The following is a 22,612-nucleotide window of genomic DNA, read 5'->3' as shown; positions in this document are numbered from 1 at the left end:
TTGAGGTAAGACATTAACCTCTAATGGTTGAGGTAAGACATTAACCTCTAATGGTTGAGGTAAAACATTAACCTCTAATGGTTGAGGTACGACATTAACCTCTAATGGTTGAGGTTAGACATTAACCTCTAATGGTTGAGGTAAGACATTAACCTCTAATGGTTGCGGTAAGACATTAATCTCTAATGGTTGAGGTAAGACATTAACCTCTAATGGTTGAGGTAAGACATTAACCTCTAATGGTTGAGGTTAGACATTAACCTCTAATGGTTGAGGTAGGACATTAACCTCTAATGGTTGAGGTTAGACATTAACCTCTAATGGTTGAGGTTAGACATTAACCTCTAATGGTTGAGGTTAGACATTAACCTCTAATGGTTGAGGTAAGACATTAACCTCTAATGGTTGAGGTTAGACATTAACCTCTAATGGTTGGGGTAAGACATTAACCTCTAATGGTTGAGGTAAGACATTAACCTCTAATGGTTGAGGTAAGACGTGAACCTCTAATGGTTGAGATAAGACGTGAACCTCTAATGGTTGAGGTTAGACAAGGACCACCTGATAAAAGCTTACAAGCACATTTGAAACAAGACTAAGACTAAATTTAAAAAAAATAGCTCACAAAATGAACATTTGGGGAAAGATGATGTTGGTCATGCTTTAAAGAGGTTTAGGGTAAGGGTCCATGTTGGCTTCCATTCACTGAACTCTCTAGGTTTGCAGGACTACAAGAATGTGACAGCATTTCCAATCATCACAGTTCAAAGACTTCTTAGCAAAACTGTTCATGTAATAAAAACAAATGTGTTGTCATTTATATACTGTGTCCCACCAAATATCGGCAACTTTTATCTTTAAAACTCTCATTATCTGAGTAAGTTATGTAGTGTAATTTTATAGTGAGACTCTCAGACATGCACTTCAAGCATGTTGCAGAGAGGACTGCGGGACAAAGGAGGCTTGGATGCTTAAAGGTTAAGGTCGACAGAGTGTTGGCTGCATTATTAAAACAGGAAGTAAAAGGCTTTGTACAAAGGAAGGATGTTCTAGCAATGCAATCATTTACAACACCAACGTCAAACCAGGCAAGGAAGTGCACTTCACTTCAAGCCTTTCCTCTACTGTGTATCAGCAAGGTTACAAGACATGGCTACATTAAAAAACCCGGTCTGATGTTTCTTCCTGAAACGTGTCTGGCCAGAGTCCAGTCACAGCTCTTCTTACAGCCGCATCCCTTGCGTGACAAAGAGCTGTTATACCTTGGTGTAATGATGTCATCCCTGGGGAGACCTTTAAGACTCAACTGACTTGTTGGTGTTACGTTTATCACAGCTTTCTTGTCAGAATTAGAGTTAGTCCAGACCAAGTTATTATCTCTAGACTTTAAATCATTCTATGCTGTTAACTAATTATTCTATCTTATCAAAATTAAAAGGAAGGATTTTATCTAACTTATAAATACTGATGAACGCAATCAGGAAGTTAATTTCAAGTTGCTTGTGATGTCTTGAAAGTAATCTTGCATTGGCTTTAAGTTGCAAGGAAGCTAACAGTGCTAACGAGTGTATACGAGTGCTGACAGCAGTGTTTACCTGAGGGGGAACCGGAGGGACGACGCTGTCTGTCTGGACGGCATTATCAGCTGTAACCGCCGTGTGAGAGCAGAGCAGAACGGCGGCCGTGAGCTAAGGCACGCTCACGTGCACTAAGATGCACTAAAAGGCACACGGGGGGCCAGCTATGTGAACAAAGAGAGGAGAAGCTGTGATAGCAACACACACTAGAGAGAGAGAGACTTTATTCTCTGCTCAGAATATTAAATACTGCTCCCTTAAGTCAAATAGGCTTCTTGTATCCAGATTTTTACAATTGTCAGCTGAGGTGCCGCATGAAACCAAATGTGGTTAGCCCCTCATTTTGCTACAAGTACTTCCCATCAACTGTCTTCACCTCAAATGTGTGCGCCATGTGTGTGTCTAAAGTGTCTCATTTAGCAAACCGAACCTTACGGTTGTGGTCCTGATTTCATTTTCATCAACATCCCAGGCAAGGCTTGTGTATTTATTATGGTTATATGGTCGTAATCGTTAAAAGTGATGGGAAAATATATATTATTACCTGCACGATTAACCAGGTAATGCTTTAACAGAGAATGTACAGCAAAATGTAGCCAGTTGTTTTTTTACTCATTATCCTTTGAAATTCAAGTAATTTCATCATTTCCTTAAATGAGTCCTGATGAACAATTAGAAAAGTCTCCTTTTCCCAATAGATGTTTTTTTTAATTTTTAATTTCCAGAACATGAATGATGCAAAAATTACGAATAATTTCAAGTATTTCAACATGATCCAAAATGTGACTGAAATCGTCTAAAATTGATGATTACGTACATAACTACAGTGTGTAGCTGCAATACAACAGCACCATGAATTACATTTATATGGCAACAAAAACACACAACCATTATATTCATCATATCATATATTCAGTCATCTGAAATAGCATCTTAATAAGCAGTATGACACGTCAGAGTCATATGCTACCTGTACTTGTATGTATGCTGTCGGTGATTAAGAAATAAAACTAAGCCTTCCTAAAGCTTTGCATGATGTTTTTATATTTATGCTATTTTTTATTTGCTCCCAAGTCCTTTTCACACCGCTGGGGTTGCAGATGAAAGAATAAAGCTTAAATGATCAAACAACCCACAATTTACCCAAGGGGATGAATAGAGTACCTTTTATTCTAGCCTATTCCATTCTATGAGAATATATCTAGGCAAGAAATGAATTGAGTGAAATACACAAATGTAATTGAAGTCAGATCCACTCATGCTCTGGATGGGGCAGTGATATTATCAGTCTATTGATTTCCTATTCATTTATTTCATTTACAGTCGGTGATTTCTTGCCCGCTGTCCTTCCTGCATTTGGCGACTGCAGCTGTGTTCATTTTATCCTGGATTATGCGTTTAACTTCTTTGACTTTGACCAATGATACAGTTTGCTGAGTAGAATTTTTAATTTTTGTGATTGGTCACATGCTGCAAACACCGCCCCTTTTATGTGAACGCACTCACAGCCAGATTGAGAAACCCCGGGTTGATGTACTTGACGAGTGTGATTGTTGTTGTTAGGGTTAGTTAAGCCAGATAACAAAAGAGACCCGGGCTATGTTGTAACTCTCCTCTTAGTACAGGCCTTTTACATCAGGTGAATAACAATAGCACCAAACATGGATGAGTGGAAAAAGATATCATAATTACTTTCAGCCAGTCTCCTTTTGGTCATTAATTCATATATGTAATTTATCTCACTCAGCCTGTCCTTCACAGTGCCAGAGTGCCCAAAGTAAACACAGAGGTGTCTGAGATCGAGGGCCGCGAGGTCACCACGGATACGCGATGACAGCTCAAGTCAGAGGCCTGACTGCTGAGGGGTCACCCGCTCTGTCTGCCAGGGGCCTGAGGCACATGAGGAAGTATGGAAGGTGAAGAGAGAGTGCTGAGAGCAAAGAATGTGACCACTGAGGTTCTGGATCCATACTTAGCCTATACTATTTTTTAAACAACAAAGTCTTACATGGATATGTACACTGTCTCGTTTTTTTTTTCATGACTGAATTAATATAAAACATGTAACACAGGTCAATACACCTTTACACAGCCCAATACTTTGTTTGTTGGGACTGGTCGCTACGCCCACCTCGCGCTCCACAGAGACCCCACTAGTGTCCGCTCAGTGCGGCAGCGACAGCGTTAAAAGCGCTCAGACAGTCTCCACCTTTTATGTAAATCACAGAGAGAGAGTGAGTGGGACCGGAGGCGGAGAGAGCGCTCAGTGAATGGGGGGGGGGAGTTGCCTTCACGGATGTCGTCCCTGCGCTCACAAGAAAGAGGGAGTGGGTCCGCGTTTGCATCTATTCGGAAGGGATAGAAGCGATAGGCTGCCTTCGGACGCGAACGTGCAATCATGTCACGAGCGCCGGACTGTGCAAACGCGAGCATCTGAATAATCCATACAGGCGATAGGCGGACTCTACGGGAATAAAGCAATGGGTGGCCAGATAACGCGAAATGCCTTTTACGGTAAGAAACCCGTGTGGCTGCATGTTTGGGGAATACACGTTGTATTAAAAGGATATTGTGTCGGCCCAGCTGTGGTCATGTGGTTCTCCTGTGTTTAATTGATAAAGTGTAGTATTAGCTTTATGCTCACAGCACTGGCTGTGTTATCACCATCAGGTACCATACTGCCACTACAGCCTATTCGTTGGTCCCAATTACGTCACTCACTCCGGTAATTAGAATAAAGGATCGACACGCGCAGCTGTGTTCACTTTGATTAACGCCCCCTCCTCGCGCTCCTATGAAGAAGACCCATCTCTCGTTGAAAACTGCTGTGAAGTGTTCAGATGGCGAGGGCTCAGGAGCGCCAACATGTCAGTAGGAAAGTTGCGGGGTTTCCCTCTGCTCGCTGCTGTGGTTTCCCCTTGTTCATAAGGAGACTCAGTGTGCAGCTGCGCTTTAGGAAATCGATCCATCGATCCTGTACCAGGAACAGGTCGAAGCAGTGTGATCAGTTATGGCTATGAGCAAAACTGCTAACTGTAGTGAAAAAAATCAAAAGTAACCTGTTCGGTATTTTGTCTTTAAAGTAGGGTGCTGTTTTTAATATAGTGGCACATGGACCTCGTGGTTCTATGTGTGGAAACGACCGTCTTTAGGTTTCCAGGTGTATTTAAGAGCCTCCAGGGACTTTGTGGCTTTACTGTCAATAAACAGTGGATCTCATCAGTGAAGCTGCTGTATTGGTTCATGGGCTAAACGTAAGCCAGCTTTAGTCTCTGTGTGCCTTGTTTGATGCTCCCAGTGGTGACAAACGTTACACAAACAACATCATGATGTTCTTTTACAACAAAAGTAGTTCTGCTCCTCCTCTCTTTCTTCCTCTATTACGATATGGAAGATAAACAATGCCAATGGCATACATCTGAAGCCACTCCCTGTTTCTATGGAATTATTAATAGCATGCCATTGTTATATAACATGTTATTTTGATAGATATATATAATGTGTGCACATATGTGTGAGCCTGTTGGAGTTAATCCTGTTCCTACAGCCTCTTTTAGTTTGGACCACCTGATGGTTCTAATTAAAGCCTCAGGATTGATCCAATTAGTTAAAGACTGAGAGACTAAGACAGCAGGCCAAGGAAGCTACAACCCCTTATCTTTAGGATCAAGGCCAAACACCTCATAAGCATTCAAATACAATAATTCCAGGTAAATTCGGAGATGATTCACTATTGTGGTATCATTTAAGTGTAAGCAGTGTGTATTTTGCATAAAACCTCTGAGCTCTCCCCATACAATCCAGTCAGCAGAAAAAAGATTTTGGTTCTTGTCGAAATCATGTAACAACGAAATGATGACGCTGCGCTAAGTGGACTTTCTCTCTTGTTATGCCACGTGACTCTCAATAGCAGTTGCTCCAAATACTAAGTCATTTATTTCTTGTGTTGGCATGGTAGGTTTCTGTGTGCAGACTGTGTTTTTGCCAAGCATACACTTTGTAAATGGTCCCGTTTATCAGTGTATGCTAATGCTAATAACACTGAAAAGAAAAATCTGAGCGGATGTCAATGTAGAGCTAGTCTGCGATGCCGGGGTCGGCATGCCTAGATCCCCGTTCTTGACTGACGCCCAGCTCACATTGCACCCGACCCCAATGCTGCTCCGTGAAGATTTTTCGGGCTGTACCTGGCCGATCCACATGGTTCCCATTTTTTTAAAAGAGGGATCTGGGAGTCTGCTCCAATTTTCACACAGCCTCCGTGGGAAAGTTTATTCCACGGTGGTGGAAAGGAGGCTCTGACCAATTGTTGAACCTCAGATCCAGGAGGAGCAACGCAGATTCCGTCCTGGCCTTGGAACAGCTGACCAGCTCTTTAGCCTTGCTTAAGCAAGAGCTGTGTCCGGATACTCCAACAAAGTTAAGCACGTTCCAGTGCGTGTTGGCCGCCAGGGTTGTCCCTTGTCACCAATCCTGTTTGTGATTTTCGTGGACAGGACTTCAAGGCGCAGCTGTGGGGAGGACAGTGTCCGGTTTGGGGACCTCAAAATTGCATCCCTGCTTTTTGCAGATGATGTGGTTCTATTGGCTCCTTCAGAACGTGACCTTCAGCACGCACTGGGGCAGTTTACAGCCAAGTGTGAAGCAGTTGGGATGTGAGTCAGTTCCTCAAAGTCTGGGGCCATGTTTCTCTGCCGGAAAACGGTGGATTGCACCCTCCAGGTTGGGAATGAGTCACTGCCCCAAGCGAGGGAGTTCAAGTATCTCAGGGTCTTGTTCACCAGTGAGGATAAAATGGAGCGCGAGATGAACAGGCGGTTCGGTGGGTGTCAGCAGGGCTGCAAGCGTTGAACCGGACACGTCCGACTGGTAAGAGGCCCCGAGGTAGACCCAGAACGCGCTGGAGAGATTACATATCTCGTCTCGCCTCGGGGTTCCCCAGGATGAGCTGGAAAGCGTTGCAGGGGAGAGGGACGTCTGGAATTCCCTCCAAAGCCTGCTGCCCCTGCGACCTGGCCCCAGATAAGCAGAAGTAAATGGACTAATGGATGTAAATGTAGCATAGTTAAATCTGTGATATTAAAAATAAAGAGAGGTTGTTTCTTTGAATTTAATTAAATAACAAATCTGAAGTTGATCTGCATTTGTTCCTTAACAAGATGTATCCAAGCCGATCTTCTTGGGAACACCCACTCCACAAACCGTGATCTTTTTTATTGAATCTGTTCCAATAGAATGGCGAAGTGGGAGGAGCCATGGGAAGTAAGCCATGAGTAACAACATGAGTGTTACTGGCTGTTTCAAAAGTCAACGAAGCTCTGATTGGTGGATGGCTTCAGGCTAACCTGTTCAACCACAATCAGTAAGGCTGTGGTGTGTTGGTTGAAACAATTATACTCAAGCAAAGTTTTCAGAAATACCGCTTTAAATGTAAATGACCTTTTAATGAAAATAAGCAATCAGGTTTGCCATTGCAACTGACTGCCGTTCCTTTGACAAGTTTGGTGAAAGTGTTTTTACTTTAGAGGTCTATGTATTATGTTTTAGTTGCACATTTTTCATGATAGTAAAGGTCAGACAGAGAAAGTAAATACAAATTAAAATACATGTGTCGGTGCATGAGGTAGAAACAATCACTGGCTTCAAAAAACAGTATCAATTAATATGCATATCTTTTACATGCCCAATCTATCATATTGCAAATAAGGTTACTATAACAAAAAAGTAGGAAAGAAATCAAGACAATTCAATACCAAATCATATTAATATCAAGCACTTTTGAGTCCTATGGTTCATAAATGTATACAGACAAAGACTGAGGATCTATAATTCAGTTTTTTTTAACGAGACGTCCAATACATTGGGAGGTAAAGGTTAGAAGCTTATGTTCTTTTACAAACTGTTGCATCCATACCAGATATTTTTTAAACCCTTTCTATTGTTCATTGAAAATGATATATTACGTTGTCCTTTTGTTAGTTTGTGTACTGTCTTCTGTAGAATTCTGTCCCCAGTGTCCCTTTAGAAGTCCTGTTTAATCCGTTAAATTGTTCACACACAAGTATTATGTATTGTAAATATGTATTGATTAGTTGGCTCTTGAGTTCTTTATACAAAATACACAGTGACCTGGTTATTGTTGCATATTGCAATTATTCATATTTTTTGCAATACTAACAAGCTGTACTTAGTATTACATCACTTATTGGGAAATAAATCAGTATTTTGACACAATTTAGTGTTCAGAAATCGACTAATAGATAAGTGTATTTTATGTGATGATCACGGCTAATATAGGTCTACATTTAGAAAAGTCCTGATCACAAGTGAATGGGAAGAACAAGCGTTGCTATGGTGATCCACAGCCATTCATGGAGAGCATTTGATTTCTTCAGCTGCTTCTTTGAAGAAACCATGAGAATCATATTTCCACTTTCCTCCATACGTATGCTTCTGTAAATGCAGCAGCTAAAGAACCCCAGTTCTTGTTCTGTACTGTTTTCATGTAAGAGAAAGGCGTGACTGACTGAGGAGCAGATAACGCTCTCCGATGTTTGCTCCTCCGACTTCAGGCAGCTGTGAAGCATCAGAGCACATCAGAACAGTGTTTGCTAAGTTGGTTGCACAATTGAGCCTGCCGAGTATGTGGGAGCTCCACTTCTTTGCTCGCGATTGACTGAAAGTGGGCCAGTGTCTGAGGCCGCACCGGCTGATTGGATGGAGCGTCTGGCTCCACGCGATGTCAATTGGATTTCAGTATCCAAATACAAAGCAGAGACTGCAGAGCTGAAGAGATGCTATGTAACAAAGTAACGTTTCTTAACTTCTTGGAATCAGATTGGATCACAGTGATGTCAAGGGATATGCCTCCGGTAATAAAGGCAATGGATATTTAATACAGCATGCAGACCAACAGTTACCACTGAAAATATCTCCTCTTTCTTCTCCCGCTATCTTTTTCTTTGTCTTTGTGTGTATGAGAGCAGGAGGTAGGAAGACAGAGCGTTGATCAGGCCTGACCGGTTGCTATGGAGTGACAGAAACGCATGTCTCAGGGTCAGGTGGTATTGTTTCGAGTGTGCGTCAGTGTCTCCCGTTTGATTTTAACTTCCTCCTCCTCAACAGTCGGTCACAGGGCTGCAATTAATCGCGATCACGACATTGACGTTTAAAATTGTGTGCTCCGCTCATAAATAAACTCTGCTGCATATCAAACCAAGCGCTTCTTAAACTACCAGTCAGCCGACTGATCGAGATGTTGTGGCTTCACTTTTGGGGAGCTGTCATGCTGCTGTGTATGCACCCTGCAGCAGCAGCAGCATGTGAGAAATGTTACGCCAGCCGTCCAGAGTAGAATAGTGATGTACAGTATATTACTCTAAACTAAAATGCACTAAAGAACCTTATTTAAATCATTTATTTTGATGCAGCTGTTTGTTAATCAGTCGGAATGAAGCATGAAAATGTTCATTTCATTTTGAGTAAAAAGTTTTGTTAAAATTTTATTGGACCCGAATATTTGACTATTAAGATATTTATTCGTTGGGTAGGTATTCAGTTTTAAATTCATTATTCGGATATATATATATTTTTTTTTTTAACAAACACACCAAACCTTTAAGAAAATGCTTCTGATTCAATAACAAATAGAAATGCAGACAACAATACTGTAGAATAACAGAATCATTTCAAATGAATTCCTTTAATTAAAGATGCGCCGTCATTTTAGCCGAGAACGGGGAAACGTCTGGCTGAGTCCCTCCCGAGTCATGTCATGAGATGTGAGCTTAGCCAGGGCCCTCGCTGCTGTTACTTTTGTAGGAGCACAACCCACGCAGGGCTCGGTCCGAAAGGGGCTGAGTGGAAGGTTCCGCAGGCTGCATTACGCACAAGCTTTCAGCCGGAGAGGTGGTGCGTAATGCACAGAGACACCAGCCTCCCGCTGTCAAGAGGGAGAGGGCCCAGAAATTACTTTGAGGTACGTCCACACAGCGATGATGACGAGGAGACGCTGAGCGCAGACAGGCATGTCTGCAAAACTACGATTCGGACATAAGCAGGGATGTAGCACAGCATGGAAGTGAAAGCAGTGCCCTGTTTGTTGAAATGTGAAAGTACAATGGACGCATGTCGTCCCTAAAATCAATGAATAATGGGGATCAAAATAATAGTGATTATCCTTTTAGCCATAACAGTGCAGCCCCAGTCAAGACACACAGGGTGGACCAACCCTGACCCTCTTTTGTCCAGCAAGCATGCTAAATCCTCATGACACGTCACCTTCAAGGCAGCGCCCTCAAGATGACTTCCAGCCAGCACTGTTTTCAGTCAATGCACACTGCATATCATTACGCCTCTCCACCAGCCTGCTCTCTTTCACCGCCAGAGAAGCATCATTGGATTACATTGTGCTCCACTGTATGTGGCCTTTGGATCTTATTACTTATTGATAACGTTGTGTAATCTTGCTCGTGAAGAGAATGCAGTAACAGCGGGAAGACTAGTGGGTGATGGCAGCCAGAAATTCATCATCTCTGCCGTCTCACCTTTCACTGCCAGGTCAACGCGGTGTGAAATATTGATAGAGTGCCTCTACAGTAGGATAAGCACAGGGTAGGGAACTAGAGATACTCCTTTAGTTAGTGTCTACTGCTCATAACCATATTCCATGATATGTTTTATGCATTTATTATGTTTTATGCTCGTTCTGCGTTCTTTGTTTTAGCCGGCTGTGAGACAAATTTCCCTGAGAAACGTAAGACTGGGAAAAGCAGCAGATTGTCACATTTGACAACAACAACATCAATAGTGTAAGAAAAGTCATTTTTAATGAGCTTTTTAAATAATATTGTTCTTGAAACGTACCATTTGAAGTATAGTACAACCAAGCATTGAACCTTCAGGCCTATTTGGGTCCAGTCTTGTGTTTGCTGTCTTTTTGGACGCTTGTTCCATCTTTACCCGTTCCTGCTCCCCTCTCCTCTATCCTTGCCTCCTCTCTTCTTTCTCATCTGTCCCCTCTCTATAATCGAATGTTATAGCTAGATTATGGTGGCGATCTGGATCAATGGTATCTGCAAATACTAGTCAGTAGAGCAAGTTCAGACCATAGAAAATGATTGATTGTACCCAGACGATTCATTATGTTTTACATGTATGTGAGTCAGAACGCCTCCACATGCTATTACAACGTATCCTCACCGGTGCAGTGAGTTTACTTCTTTAGTCTAGTAAAGAAATATTTTGACACACATTGTTCTTATTAAACAGAAAAATACGACTTTACACCTTCTGAATTCAAGTTGCTCCCCTTCACTGAACTGAGACAAGCTTATTAGCCTTTAACTTCATAACTGGAAGAAACTAAATAAAAAGAACTAAACTTTCTCTGCCATTGCTCGGCCGCTGAGCAGCGTCTCTCACTCGTTCTTTGGAGGCAGATCATTACATTCGCAAAATACAATGACCAAAATCCCCCCAAAAAGCCAAAAGCCAATATATATTTTCAATCACTCAACCCAGTCTCGTATTCTCACGGTCCCATAGAGCTATTCTCTCTGCCTACTGTAGAAACATAACATTGTGTCTGCGTCTCAGCAACAGACCTAATGTACGTATGCAAGAGCAAAGCTGATGTGTGGAAGTGTTGGACTTATCCTTCTGGGCAGAACAGGCATTTGTGAAATCATGAAAATGTCTTTGAAAACCCAACCTGCTCCTTAACAACAGATCAAATTTGCATCATGAAGACAAAGTCAGGATGAATGAATAATGACAAAGCTAAATTGCACGTCAGCCTTATTTTTACAATGTAAGCTATCGTAAGGCAAGAAAGCAGCAACCCAATAGCAGCGAATCTAGTGTTAACAGTTTTAAATTACAGGATCACCTGAGGCTCCTCTGACCGCAGTCATCATGGAAACCCCCCGTCAAGCCACATTACGTGGGCTCCTCTATCAATGCATCATCAACACTGAACCAATAGATTTGTCATGATGTTGCCTAGCAGCACGTCAAGTCCTTTGGTTACCACCAACAAACTGAGTGATGAGCCCGTAATGAGTTCTTGGTACCTGTCCCCAGGTAGAATAGCAGCTCCCTGTCATTGAGCTACACAGCCGATTGGGTTTCACACCCGGGGCCTGTGGCGTCCGTCACACATGTATGAACAGAGATCAGGAAGAACAGGAAATGTAATACCCTGTTAACTACAGTGTAAAAGGCACATATCTATAAGCTGCGTAAAGCCACCCTGCGCTGTATTTTGATGCATCTAAGCCTAAATGATAATGTGTGTGTGATTAATGGCCGCTACTATCGTGTGATTCATTTCACAGTTGCTGTTACATCAGGCTGGAATGCCGTTTTGTCACGAGTCAGTGGGATTGAATACATCATCCAGACACTTCTATGTAAACATCATTAAGATGCTGTTTGTCATTGGCCTCCATGCTCGTCGTGGCGTCGTAAATGCCACCGTCAATGGATCTACAGAGAGCAACATCAAATACAGAACTCAAGAGGAACATTTTACACTGGTAATCTTTTGTGAAAGACACAATTCATGCGTTTACCTTCATGAGATGGTGATGATTGCAATTATTCCAGGAGAACTTCATGAGTCAACATGATATTCAAATAATGCAAATATGTTTTTTATTACCATATTCTTTTGGTAACGGATCTAAAGCCCAGCAGTACATTAATGATTGTAATCATTTGTTATTTTATGTAACACCTAGCACTAGACTGCGTGTGTGTGTGTGTGTGTGTGTGTGTGTGTGTGTGTGTGTGTGTGTGTGTGTGTGTGTGTGTGTGTGTGTGTGTGTGTGTGTGTGTGTGTGTGTGTGTGTGTGTGTGTGTGTGTGTGTGTGTGTGTGTTCCCCTAGTCTCCTCTGAAGAGTGTTAACTGGACTGTACATAGCAACAAGAAGAGGGAGTGGGTTGCTATGTGGGCTACCTGTGCTTCATAAGCGCTGCTGCTGTTGTGACTGAATGTCATAGACTCATCATGTTTCCACGGCACTAAAATCCTTAATCATTAATGTTTATATATATATATGGTGGGGATCTGGATCGATGGTATCTGCAAATACTAGTCAATAGAGCAATTTCAGTTCACAAAAGAAAATAATTGTTTGTACACATGTCTTACATGTATGTTAATCAGAATGCCTCCTTATTACACCGTATCCTTATAGAGCAGTTTTGTGCGTTCTACGAATGTTCAGCCACATGAGCGATTGGTGCGTCTGCACAGCCACGTGCAGTGCAGAACTAGGGCTGCAACTAACGATTATTTTAATAATCGATTAATCTGTCGATTATTTGTTCGATTAATCGATGAATCGGATAAAAAAACAAAAAAGCATTAATTTCTAACCCTTTTTTCAAAAACAGAGCTGACAGTGTAAATTCACAGTGCAAAACATCTTCAGAGAGTGCACAAACAGGTTGCTTGAACATCCCTGAGCTGTTAAAGTAATAATTTAAAAAAAGAAATGGACTAATATCAGGAGTGGGGTTCAGTGGGTTACCCAAAATACTCATCACCTACAAGTATAACAGTACTTTAATGAGTTAACTGAATAAACTTTACCGTGTTCGCCTGGTAGACCAGCTGTAGAATAACAGACAGGGAAGAAACAGTTCGCTGTTTTCACCGCCATTTCTCATCTTTCTGAGCTCCGCTTAACTTCCGGTTTAATGGTCATGTTACAAAAACAAAAGCTTGTCTATCATAAGTAAAACAACGGCGAAGCAGTTACGAGTTTAACACAAGGTACCCAAAATGGCAATACATGTAATGTATTATAATTGCAGAAATAAACAAAAAATAATACAAATCGCGTAAATCAACTTCCGGTGTTGTCATGGCAACGTTTATACGCCGGTCAGCGTCAGCTACAGAACCGGAGTCCTGTTCCATTATTCCTAGCTGCGGTGTTCAGGCGACCGGGCCTGCTGTGAACACTCAAACATCTCCACGACTTATTGAGTGGCGTAATAATCGCGCGACACAACGAATCGATAATGAAATTCGTTGCCAACTCTTTTGATAATCGATTTTTATCGATTTTAACGATTCGTTGTTGCAGCCCTATGCAGAACATGTTGCTGCTTAGGTTTGGGAGACAGTCGTGGTTTGGGTTCAAATAAGTATGTTTGTTAGGTAACTTACTCTCGAGGCGTTAACAACCAAATAAAGGTGAATAAGTCAATGTTTACTTCCCGCCCTGTGTTTGTTTGACCCGTCCATCCACTTCTACCTCAAGCCCACACCAACTTTGCCACTTTTTACACAACGTCACCTGACTTCCCTTTAAGTGGCTCACAATTCTGTGGGTTCTTGACAAACTAGTACATTACTTGTTGTAGGTGTGAGTATGAACAGCCTGGCCATTTAGTACTCTTTCAACTCACCACACCCTGCAAATGTTAATCACACAACACTTAGCACACGTTTGAAAAAATATCAAACCTTGATTATTTATATGTGATATATGACTATATATGATACAGCTTAACTGTTACCTTCTGTGACCATTTCATTTGGAGAATAGCTGTTACAGTTGTTCCCCAGCACCAGGCAGTAAATATTTCAATAGTTTTCTCCCTTTTATAAAATCCTATTTGCATGGTAAACCACTTAGGTGATATGTTGGTGAGTAACAACTACACAACTCTAGATAACTAAACGCACACAAGAACACACACACAGCTCACCTCTGAAATGGTTTGAGATTAGCTTACTGCTCCACAGAGCTGTCCGTTGGCGTATGACAGATATTAGCTGCACACATAAGCCTTCGTAGTGTTGTCAGCAGTGGGATAAAGACCTCTTCTCTCTGGGGCAGAGGGATACAGGCTTTTTACCCTGTTCCTCCATAATAACACATTCTTGACCTTTAGCAAATGGCTCCTGCGAGGCTGTTTAAACTGCTTTTTCACAGATAACACATGCATCAATCTGTGTGCACAAACAGCATTTTTTTTAAGAGGCAGCTGTCCGATTGATAACAGGAGCCATTTTCAAGCTGTTTACATCAAGGGGTCACATATCAGGCTCTGTGGACGTGAGCCTATACTCTAGGATTTGTGTTGCTGAGGTAATTGGAGGACTGAGATCAGTCGCTAGGATCGATGCTGCTTTGGTCCGTCTAATAACTTTAAACTACAGCATGGGATTGAAGTGTACACACTGAATCTTTAACAGTTGAACTGCTATATGGAATAAATAGTTTTCTTGTCAATAAAAGCAATTTTGCTCAAATGTCTTTCTACCAGTGGCGGGCCGTGTATTTTATACCTGGGCCTTCAGTGCTGTCCTACTACAGTAGAACCAGCTCCTAATAACCTCATTGTGACGCCAGCATGACGGGATGCTTCGTCATTAACGGACAATGCATATAGTCAAAAACAATGTAATTAACACAATGACAAGAACAAACTCATAAGAACCAGTCACATTTATTTATATGACAACAAAGCAGGTAGAATAACATAAAACCCAAATAACACGATTCAACAGGCCTCTGCACATTCCAGCAACACTGCGACGCTAAAACACGCATTCCACCACACACTGAAGGGCACCGTTCAAATATTATTCACATCAGAGGGAACAATATTAACCGTGTCATAAAAACAACACCATAGAAAAATGAACACAGTAGTAACGCTACTGCAGATGTAAAAAAACTAAAGCAGTTCACTTACCAAAGCTGCTGTTTACTATTTTTAAAGACAAAGTCCAGGAAGTCTGGTTTGTTGGCTTATCAGTTTATACTCCCTTAAAGTAGGACTTAACAACTGTGAAAAGTTATCGTCCAGCAATCATCTTTTTTTCAGCTCAACGGTAGAATTAGCACTGTGCTACAAGCTACAAGGTGTTCTACCTGGAACATTCACTTTACCAGACAGCTTTAACCTGATGTGAATATCTCTCTTTATTTCAGTGTAGAAAACAATTTAAACAACATTAATTGATTTGACCCACCGGGTCTCACTAGCCTAGCTCAGTGTTTTTGTTGTCTAAACCTAATTTCCTGGGAAGACGGAAGTTCACTATCTGTCTATGAGTGAAAACTGACACGCCGTCACTGACACGACAAAAGCTGATGTTACAGGGGAGCCTGGAGCGTCATAGCTTGAAGCGTAGGACCACTGACCAAGAGGCTGCATTTGACAACTTATGTGATCATTTAACATGCTGATTAATGAAGCTTCAATTACCTCTTTCCTTTGAGCTCTGTTTTGCTCTCCACCAACCGGGAAAGGAAATGTCTCTTTACCTGCTGAATCAGGTCAATACCATAACTTTTTTTAACAAAGGCCTGATTTTAAAAAAAAAGGGCTGAACATTGATATTTCCAATGTCAAATGTAATCACTTTTAGCTCTAGCAGCGGGGGCGGGGCTTAGCCAAGGGTCAATTGAATAGGCCTGTGCTATATGCTCCAAATGTTCACTGGTGTGTTGCTAACTTTTCTGGGTTTTATTCGAGTTTTTTGCTGAAAACATCTCACTGCAGCAACTAGAAATGAGGTTGGGAGTGGTGAGAGTGAACCAGTAAGGTTGTTTTTACTTTAAGTGTAATTTAGTTCAAAAATAGAAACCGCACACTCCCTCCACTGTGCACATAAACTTAAATAGTAGGAAGGGTCAATATGTCACAGAGCACTTGAAGACACTTAAATCCCATTTAATCTGGTGTAGCTGCTCAGCAGTCGAGTAGTATATGCAAATGAAAATACCTGCCAAGATGTTGTGTCTTTAAGGATGTGTTGTTAGTGAAGATATTTGGGAAAAGGATGGAGAGATTTTTCAGAGTGGCAGAAATTAAAAGTAAGATGTTAAAAAACTGATATTCGCTTTTTGTTTGAGTGGACTCCCAGAAACCACACTCAAGCTTAGTTGCAAAAAGCTACCATCTAAGACCATAAATATCTTGTTGTTGTATCAGAGCAAACAAAAGGCATCTGTTGTATCCTAGCTGATAGCCGCAGAGTGAAAGAGTGCGCTGATCAAGACCTTTAGATACATGGGGTTGCTAAGGAACATGAATTTACACATAGCCTGTTCTCTCTACAGCAGCTGTGCCTCTTTAGAGCCCAGTAATGCATTCAGCTCAATCTGCCCAGGACCATGTGCACCACATTCAACAACTACTCTCCTGTGGCTCTGCCTAAAACAAAAGGCCTCAGCAGTGCTCGGAGTTTGGGGCCAGATTGAGCGGTAGATGCGTACAGGGGGAAAAAACTGGAATGGGCATTACTAGATGAACACAGATGAGAGGGAGAGGACGGAGACAAAAGAAAGAGAGAAACATAAAGCTGCATGGTCTTATCAGGACTCCACAGGACATCTGCTGCTGCCATTGTGTCAGCTTTCATCCGTTTGTTAGTCAGACAGTCCTCGTTGATTATGACAGTGGCATATGTGTTGATGGTGTACGTTTTCTTATAATGTCTTCTTGCCGGCGACCGACGTGGCCGGACAGACGACCTTAACGCATAATGTCTCTTTTCGTGAACGCTATATTTCAGGAACGCCTGGAGGGAATTTCTTCAAATTTGGCCCAATCACCAACTGGACTCAAGGATGAACTGATCAGTTTTGTGGCCATAACGCAATGATTCAAATTATATTTATGACACAAATGTCTGACTGGATGAAATGCTGAAATGATGACGTGATGACATTTTTGGACAGACATGGATGTAAACTACAACTTGACTGGCTAAAGAGGCATACTGTAGAAGTGTGATGCCTGTGATTCCAGTTCCCATAGATAGGTATTCAAACATTTGGTGTTGAAATGTGTCCAGCATAGCTGACCAGAGTTTGATTGGAGAAAAAAAATGAAGTAACCGAAACATCAGCGTAAACACTGGGTTTTGCTGATGTTTATGCTGATGCATCAGTTCCTCTGATTTAGCCAATAAATCATACAGGGAGAAATCTACTGACATTTCTCCACTGACAGTAGCTTGAATGTTCTATAATCCAACACAGCTGGGAAACATGTGGTGCTTTAAGTCAGAAATTGTACTCTATATCTCAACCTGCATGAAATGCTGATCACTTACTGATGTAAGACCAGAGTAGACCAGACAAGTTAAGAGAAACAAAAATTAAATCAAACCACTTTACCACAAAATACTGGAATGTTCAAACACAAATACTCAAACTTCTGGAAATCATTTAACATCCCAGAATGATGGTATATAACATAGTCTTAAACTTGCTTTCAGAATACGAATTCATCAATTTTAATCTGGCGGTTTCCAGCTCTGGAAAATCTTTGCTCTTGCTCCAGTACATGTTCTAGTAGCTGCTCGAGTGCTCACACCCCTTCAGCCACTCTCACCCAGACTCAGACACATTTACTGCCATCTAGATGCTGCAATTATCAAGTCAGTCGAGCCTTCCTCTGCAAGTTTGATTGCAAACAGAAATTATTTTTTGGGCTGCTTTCTTGTGGAAAACAGGGCCGTCCTTCAATCAGAGGATCGGCGGTTTGATCCCCGGCTCCGCCAGTCGCATGTTGATGTGTCCTTGAGCAAGACACTTAACCCCAAAATGGCTCCTGTATGTGATAGAATCTGAATTGTAAGTCGCTTTGGATAAAAGCGTCTGCTAAATGACTGTAATGTTATGTAATATGTCAATATGTTCTCGTGCTCAACTCGTTAAACACTGATGCCCCTCTGTGTCTGATACGACGCACAGAGACACGCTTTAGTGTCTGTATGAGACGCTCCGGCCTCTCATCTAACTCCAATGTAAACCCATCCACGTCAGTATTAGACGCTCAGAGCAACGGACGCAGTATAAAGTCTGCTTCAGGCAGAGGTCAGGGTGGATGGTCGGATCAAACAATGGACAGGTGTCCAACTGAACAGACCATTATATCACATTTAAAAGGGCCCTTTGTCCTGGAACAGTTCCGTATGTGAATAACTGAGGAGCATAATTACTTGGACATGTGTTGCAATGTAGACCTGCATGGAGATTTGCTTTTCACCCTGCAGGACCCTGCATGTGATTATGGCTGATTAGCTTATTAGTCCATGCTCGCAAATAATCAACAAAGAACCCAAATACAAGAACTCAGGAATCTTAGATCATGTGGTAATATCTGATGTTATTTTCTGTGATGTAAAGCTTTTCATCAAATTTGAAAGAAACACATTAGACCCTGAGTACAGTGATCAAACCTAACCTGCTGCTCCTTATTAGGAGCATTTGTGTTTCACAGTAAAGCTCAACTGTCTCAACTTTGTTCTCCTTTTGTCTCTGTCTGGCTCAGACTCCCTGGGTGGCCCGTTCCCGTCCACGTCACACCGATGCCACCACAAACCCAAGAGGTGCCTGCCTATCCAGTGCGGCAGCGTTGGCGGGCCCCTTCCCATCAGCCCACTGCTCTTTCATCCAAACGCCAAGGGATCCCAAATCGTCATGGACCTTGCCCAGAAGACAGTCAAGAGGCAGGCCAGTTTCTGCAATGCCATCACTTTCGGCAACAGGCCCATGGCACTCTATGAGCAAGTCCGCCTCAAGGTATTCTATGTCAGAGTGGAGCACTTGAGCTCCTTAAAGTCTGGGAGCTTTAAAGCTGACAAAATGATTGTACCGTTTTTATCTTAGGTTTACACTTAATATGTGGAGTTCCTCAGTGAAGATTCAACTACAGAGTGATTGCATTGGAATGGAAACCATGTAGAGTCAAATATTATGTAGAAGTTGAGAGTTGGGGATGATTCACAGCCTCATGTCAAATGGCAGTCTCTACTTTTATCAAATTTCAAGGAAACAATTTTCCAAATAATACCAATAAAGCCACATATGGTTATCTTCTCCCCAGATTACTAAAAAGCAGTGTTGCTGGAGCGGGGCTCTACGTCTGGGCTTCACCGCCAAAGACCCCTCCAGGATAAACCCAGACAACCTGCCCAAGTACGCCTGCCCCGACCTGGTGTCCCAGACCGGCTTCTGGGCCAAGGCCCTGCCTGAGGAGTTTGCCAACGAGGGCAACATTATTGCCTTTTGGGTTGACAAGAAGGGCAGAGTCTTCTACCGCATTAATGAGTCCAGTCCCATGCTGTTCTTCAGTGGAGTCCGCACAGCCGAGCCCCTCTGGGCCATCATCGATGTTTACGGTCTGACCCGCGGAGTGCAGCTGCTAGGTAAGCTGGTTAAAGAAGCATACAATGCAGAGCTGAATTACCAAACAGGAAACAGGGTCAACTGCCTCTGGGACCCAGACCCTCAGTGGGGCCTAAAAAAAATAGTTTGTGATAGATGGATTAACAGATTAGCGTAAACTAAAATGTGAATGATTTTACCAGAATAGTATATAAAAGGGTATATAGAAGAATATGATAAACAAAGTTCCTGCCCCTTTTCCAGACAGTTTCCAACGATGGCTTATCCGATGGTTGTGTGAAACAAACCATCTTGTTTAGGTATGCTGAAGATTAGAGGTGAACTAACTTGACCCTGGGGTGCTCCTGAATCTCCTCAACAAAGGTGGCGAGTGCAAAACCACAGTCCACTGTGCCTCAAGGTCTGCTAGAGTGTTACTCCGGCCTTGATACGTGTTTTAGCTAATGGTATGTAAACTGGTGTCCTCCCAGTATAACCTTGTGTGTAAGTGTTCTGGATATAACTAGTGAACGTTTCTTTTACGTGATGTCAAAGCATCTGTATCTGATCATTTGACGTTGTCACTGTCTTTTTTTTTTTTAAAGCCATGGGATGTTTCTTTCTGCAGATGACAAAGAAACAGTCCTTTCTAGAGGTTACCCTACCTGTTTTTGTATACAGTAAAGCCTTCCATGAAGCAATGGAACAAAAATGAACAAAGGCTATCTATATCTGGCCAATATTTGGCCCCCATGTTTACACAAAAGCATCGAGGAGGGGCTGCTGTGCATTATCAAGCTATGCCGGGTAGCTTAACATGCATAGCCCAGGATAGTATGGCTTTGATGTGAGAGAATGTAGACACATTTCTTTTCCCTGGAGATCCAGTGCTGTCATCCTTCTGCTGTGAAAATAGACCAGGGGTCACGTGGCTCATAGATATTGTAATTGTGTCTACTGCGTTGAGTGGTATCTTCATGGTGGTGGGGGTGGACGTTTAGTGTCTTGAGTATTAGGGAGCCCATATTCTGTGTTTTCCCCTCTATGTTGGGGTTGGTTCATAACTCAAAGTCCTGCTGCTGAATGTAAGTCTGTCCTAATAGACTACTGTTAGCAGCTGGACATCAGATAATGGGACATACAGAAAATGGCTCAAATATCAAGTAGCGGAAACCAACTATTCAGGCTTACCCCCTCAAGGTTTACTCTGATTGAAGTCTCTGTAACTCATCGTTCTGAGAGACGTCTGACCTCTTTGAAACTCTGCTCCAAGCACCCAAAGCGGGCTTCTCCTTAGCCCAATTCATTCCTACTGTCTTTTTACAGTGAGGCCATATGCAGGGCCGCCTACAGAGCGGCTCATGTTCCTCAGGGGGCTAACTGACTGACATCTGCCCCCACAAACAAGGGCCTGTTCAAAGGGGTGGAACGCTACCGAAGGTTGAGATAGAAATGCATCATCCAGACTAGACACGGCCCTTTGTGACGCTGAATGGCCAATTGTGTCAGCTCTGTGCATCACGTTTCTGTGCGCAGCGCTCCATAAACCTTTCCCTATCCTCGGATAAGCCCTTGGGCTTTCACATCTGAGGCCTTCCTCTCGCTTTCACTCCTCATTTTATCTGGCATTTGAGGAGCTGTTTTTACTATTTCCAGCCTCGGATTCGTAAATACACCCGCAGCTCTGCAGGCAGCACATAAAACAATAGAAATGGTAAAAATTAAGCATTTTTTTGCCAATACTAAATAGCCACCTCAGAACTAAATGTTATGTTACAAATGCTTTCACTTTAATTTAGCTCTTTTTATTACATTCTCACTCAAAATCTGCTACTCCTCTAATGTGACTTTCCCCTGTAGGATCAATAACATTTCTATTCTCTCCATATCAATGTTTTTCAGCAGCGAGTGAGATTATTCATTGTGCCTCCTTGGAAATACTATAATCCTCGCTACATAAAGCATGAAATAAAATTCTATGGTGGATTAAGTTTTCCCGCTCAAAGCCATTTTGAACAGCTCGTGTATGTAGGCCTTTCATAATGTAAATTATCGGAGGAGCCTCCAGTGTCTGCATTCAGCAGAGATAGTACTACACACAGCCGTCTTCATACCGCTTGACGTGCTTCTCCAAGCTGTTGCATTATGTTGCTCCTGTGTATCACAGCTCACTCTCTGTGTGGAATTGCAATATGAAATTCAAAAATGCACAAAAACGGCATGTGTGAAACCCCACCCTGTCCTCCCTTATGAGCGACATCACAACCTTAAAACAGGTCATTCACAATGAAGAGAACTATTCATTGTTTATTCGTCAAGAAAAATAGTGCGGTGCCGTTTCACACACAGACCCAGACGTGTGTCATTAACATTAAGCTTCCGAATGGCCACAACTTCCTCTGGGACAAGCAAGCGCCGATCGATGAATAGGTGACATCAAGTGAAAAGTATTTATCATTACTATTTCAGCTTTAGTGAATTTCTCAAAAAATGTAGATTTCTTTATCTATTACATTATGATAAAGCCACCTGGTTGCTTGTAATTCATTAATTACATAAAGAAGACTATTTTAGGTATGGATGGGTGTCCATACACCATACACATACCATTTACACTGGGGTGTAATTTACGCTTCTCTAGTCTTCTGACCACTCAAAGCTCTTTAACACTACATGTCATCACCCATTCACACCAATTCATACACTGATGGCAGGCGCTGCCATGTAAGGTGCCACCTGCCCATCAGGACTATCTAACATTCATACAACATTCACACACCCAGATTGGGGTTGAGTGTCTTGCCCAAGGACACATCGACATGGACTAGTGGAGCCGAGGTCAAAGGACGACTCGCTCTACCGCTGAGCCACAGCCGCCCCATAATA

The 22,612-nt window shown here is 42.3% G+C and overlaps 1 protein-coding gene across 2 annotated transcripts in view; it reads left to right on the top strand.

Annotated features, from left to right (window-relative positions):
• Positions 1-3,968: 3,968 nt before the first annotated feature.
• The window catches only part of neurl1aa (neuralized E3 ubiquitin protein ligase 1Aa), a gene marked incomplete at its 3' end in the record, with an annotated part of 42,546 nt that continues 23,902 nt past the window's right edge, over positions 3,969-22,612 (top strand). For both annotated transcript variants that reach the window (XM_079159425.1, XM_079159426.1), the window contains exons 1-3: positions 3,969-4,091; positions 18,891-19,141; positions 19,446-19,767. In XM_079159425.1, the coding sequence (XP_079015551.1) occupies positions 4,058-4,091; positions 18,891-19,141; positions 19,446-19,767 (607 nt within the window). In that variant the 5' untranslated portion in view covers positions 3,969-4,057. The remainder of the gene's footprint in view (positions 4,092-18,890; positions 19,142-19,445; positions 19,768-22,612) is intronic.

The sequence above is a fragment of the Pholis gunnellus genome (genome assembly GCF_910591455.1).
Source record: "Pholis gunnellus genome assembly, chromosome: 5".
Classification (NCBI taxonomy): Eukaryota; Metazoa; Chordata; class Actinopteri; order Perciformes; family Pholidae; genus Pholis; species Pholis gunnellus.
This window is presented reverse-complemented; position numbering and strand designations above follow the sequence as displayed.